General features: G+C 40.5%; 1 protein-coding gene across 2 annotated transcripts; it reads left to right on the top strand.

Annotated features, from left to right (window-relative positions):
• LOC110500878 (ATP-dependent RNA helicase DHX15-like) lies at positions 1–2,698 on the top strand. 2 transcript variants are annotated; one of them, XM_090214711.1, is made up of 3 exons: positions 1–201; positions 1,155–1,467; positions 2,554–2,698. In XM_090214711.1, the coding sequence occupies exons 2-3, from the start codon at positions 1,228–1,230 to the stop codon at positions 2,626–2,628; spliced, it is 315 nt and encodes a 104-aa protein (XP_090070837.1). In that variant the 5' UTR covers positions 1–201; positions 1,155–1,227; the 3' UTR covers positions 2,629–2,698. The 2 variants fall into 2 exon arrangements, with proteins under 2 accessions (XP_090070837.1, XP_090070836.1); XM_090214710.1 differs by having other exon boundaries at positions 5–216.
• The last annotated feature ends 464 nt before the right edge of the window (positions 2,699–3,162 follow it).

The raw sequence follows: 3,162 nt of genomic DNA, 5'->3' as shown, positions 1-3,162 counted from the left end.
ACGTGTAGAAGTAGATGACAGCAGGTCACACAGTGCGACCAAAACAATGATCTACACACACGTGCAAGAGGCATTTCTCACTCGATACAAAACGTGGATTTAATATCTTTCCGAATATTCTCTGTTTTTTGGAGAATCACCTGCAACTGGAGACGGACATTTTATAAGATACACTTTTCTTCCAAATCGAGAACGAAGAAGGTCAGCCAAGAACAAGTTAGTTGAAAAATCTCTTCTGAGGCTTTACACTAGCTAAACTGTATTGGAGCATCATATTTCCCTTTACAATTCAGTAGCTATAGGAAATAGTGCATTGCTCAAAAGACATGACATAGGCTACATTGGGGGCAATTCCATTTTAACAGCGTGACTCAGATTTGTCCCTTTTAAAATGTATTTCAAGCAAAAACCAATGATTGCCAAGTTAACAAACCATTTAACTCTGAACAAGGACTACTTTTAACAATTTACACTGAACGTGTTTTTACAAAAAAACATTTGCTTGAAGAACAGTGCAGATGCAAAGTTTGGTAACAAAATGGGAACAAACAGCTCAACCCATCATTCTGTTACCAAACTGCATTTGCACTGTTCTTCAATAAATGTGTTTTTGAACAAATTTGCATGGTTTGCAGTCATTGTTTTTTTGGGGGGGCATACATTCTAAAGGAACACATCTGAGTGTCAGCGTCACTCTGTTTTCAACATTGGTTTTGTCAAAGAAGGAAATGCAAGACTTGGGTTATTGGGGCCAGACATGCATTGTAGCATGATAAAAAGGAAATAAAGATGTCACCCATTTGTGAAAGGAAAGTGTTAACCATTTGACTTATGATATTTTAGACTTAATTTCTTCATTAATGTGACCTTTGAATGCTACACTTGATTACGTTCTTCTGTAGCGTGAAAGGGAAATGCGCAGTAACCTTTTCATGTTATTTGAGGAAAAGGACACGTCATAGCCGAACCGCGGTGCACTTTTACCCTCTCGGATCGGAGTTCTATTTCTGTGTTGGCGTAATTCTATTTTGTTCCATACCCCTTACTCTAGCCCTTAGCCCTGCCAACATGTAAGACGTAGGAGATGGGAATGGGGCCTGGCTGATGTAAAAAAGCTTGTCTGACACACCACTAACATGTAACCTCCACCACAGGTGAGACCGTGACAGGGACCGAGACTAGCTGTCGAAGGACAGGGACTGAGACCGGGACGTCAAGCACTTTGGCATGGCCCTGAACCCAGCTGTCTGCGGCAGCAGTGCGGGCCTTCTCTCCATCAAGCAGACAGCCATACAGCAGCAGATCAACTCGTTCACCAACCTGGCCCACACAACATGCTACTATGAGATCCTGAAGAAGAGTCTGCAGCTGCCCATGTGGGAGTACAAGGAGCAATTCAAACAAGTCCTGGCATGCCACCAGAGCTACATTTTCATCAGAGAAACGGGCTCTGGCAAGACCACACAGGTAAGCAGGGAAAGGGGTAGACTCGTGCATGGGGGTACACACACACACAGTCTTTTACTTAGTTACTTAGTTACTTACTAAGGCTCAATCCTAATACTCTTCAAATAAAATAAAATGAGTTGTAGCCCTCCCACTCCATTTTGCACGATCCTGCATCCGAAGTGGTGTTCCAATTCAACTCTGAACGTGGGGTAGTTCATTTTCAGCCCTCTAGTTGGCCTTAGACATGCAGACTTCCTATCGAGTGGTTATCAAAACTCCCATAAAGCTTGGCGACCCAAGTTGCTTAAGAAAGATTTCTGCCAAAAATACTAGGATGGAAGCAATTGTAAGTAATTAGAACTTCATAATGAATCATGCAAAAAAAAGTACAGTTAAGAGGAATAGGTTAGTTAATGTAGCTAGAGAAAAAAACAATTCTGCATATTTTTGGGTCAAAATGTTAATTTACGAAAGTTGCTATATAAAAGCTGCAATATGTAACTTTTTGGGCGACCTGACCAAATTCACATAGAAATGTGAGTTATAGATCTGTCATTCTCAATGAAAGCAAGTCTTAAGAAGCAGTAGATCACTATTTCTATGCTTCCCGTTAAGTTTTGTTTTTGCATCTTTTACTTTCGGTTTTGTACACCAGCTTCAAACAGCTAAAAATACTATATCTTTGGTTATGGAAAATATATTTCCCAGTGGTTTACATGGTACAATGATTCTCTACCAGTGGAGGCTGCTGAGGGGAGGATGGTTCATAATAATGGCTAGAACGGCGCAAATAGAATGCATCAAATACATGGAAACCATGTATTTGATACCATTCCACTGATTCCGCTCCAGCTATTACTATGAGCCCGTAATCTCCAATTAAGGTGCCTGTGTCTCTACACTATAATTGCTTGTTTTGTCACATACTGAACTGAAATTAGGCAAACTATTAGAATTTTAGCAACCAGGAAATGGAGAAACGATTTCTACATAGTGCATCTTTAACAAGCCAGCTGATTAGCTAAAATTAGCCAACTAGCTATACATTTATCTTGGCATTTGACATTTGTATACATTTCAATTTGTGTTGTTTAATTGTTTTAGGGACTCCTGAACAAACCAGGCTGTCATCTTGTGAAACCCAGTGCATGTGAAGAACCTAGCCAGCTAGCTAGCTAAAGCTAGCTAAATTTAATGTACAATTCTGTAATCTTGCCTTGCTATTAATAAAAAAAAATGTCAAATTCAATCCCTTGTCAGTGATCTTTAGTGTAGTAACGTACCGATAAATAAATACACCTGTATTTGGTGCCTAGAAGGCCAGCATCCCCAAGTCGCCCTCTTCACTGTTGATGTTGAGACTGGTGTTTTGCGGGTACTGTTTAATGACGCTGCCAGTTAAGGTCTTGTGAGGTGTATGTTTCTCAAACTAGACACTCTAATGTACTTGTCCTCTTGCACAATTGCGCACCGGGGCCTTCCACTCCTCTTTCTATTCTGGGTAGAGACAGTTTGCGCTGTTCTGTGAAGGGAGAAGTACACAGCGTTGTACGAGATCTTCAGTTTCTTGGCTATTTCTCACATGGAATAGCCTTCATTTCTCAGAACAAGAATAGACTGACGAGTTTCAGAAGAAAGTTCTTTGTTTCTGGCCATTTTGAGCCTGTAATCGAACACACAAATGCTGATGCTCCAGATACTCAACTAGTCTAA

This window comes from Oncorhynchus mykiss, chromosome 21 (genome assembly GCF_057628025.1).
Source record: "Oncorhynchus mykiss isolate SJ-2025 chromosome 21, ASM5762802v1, whole genome shotgun sequence".
In the NCBI taxonomy this organism is placed as follows: domain Eukaryota; kingdom Metazoa; phylum Chordata; class Actinopteri; order Salmoniformes; family Salmonidae; genus Oncorhynchus; species Oncorhynchus mykiss.
This window is presented reverse-complemented; position numbering and strand designations above follow the sequence as displayed.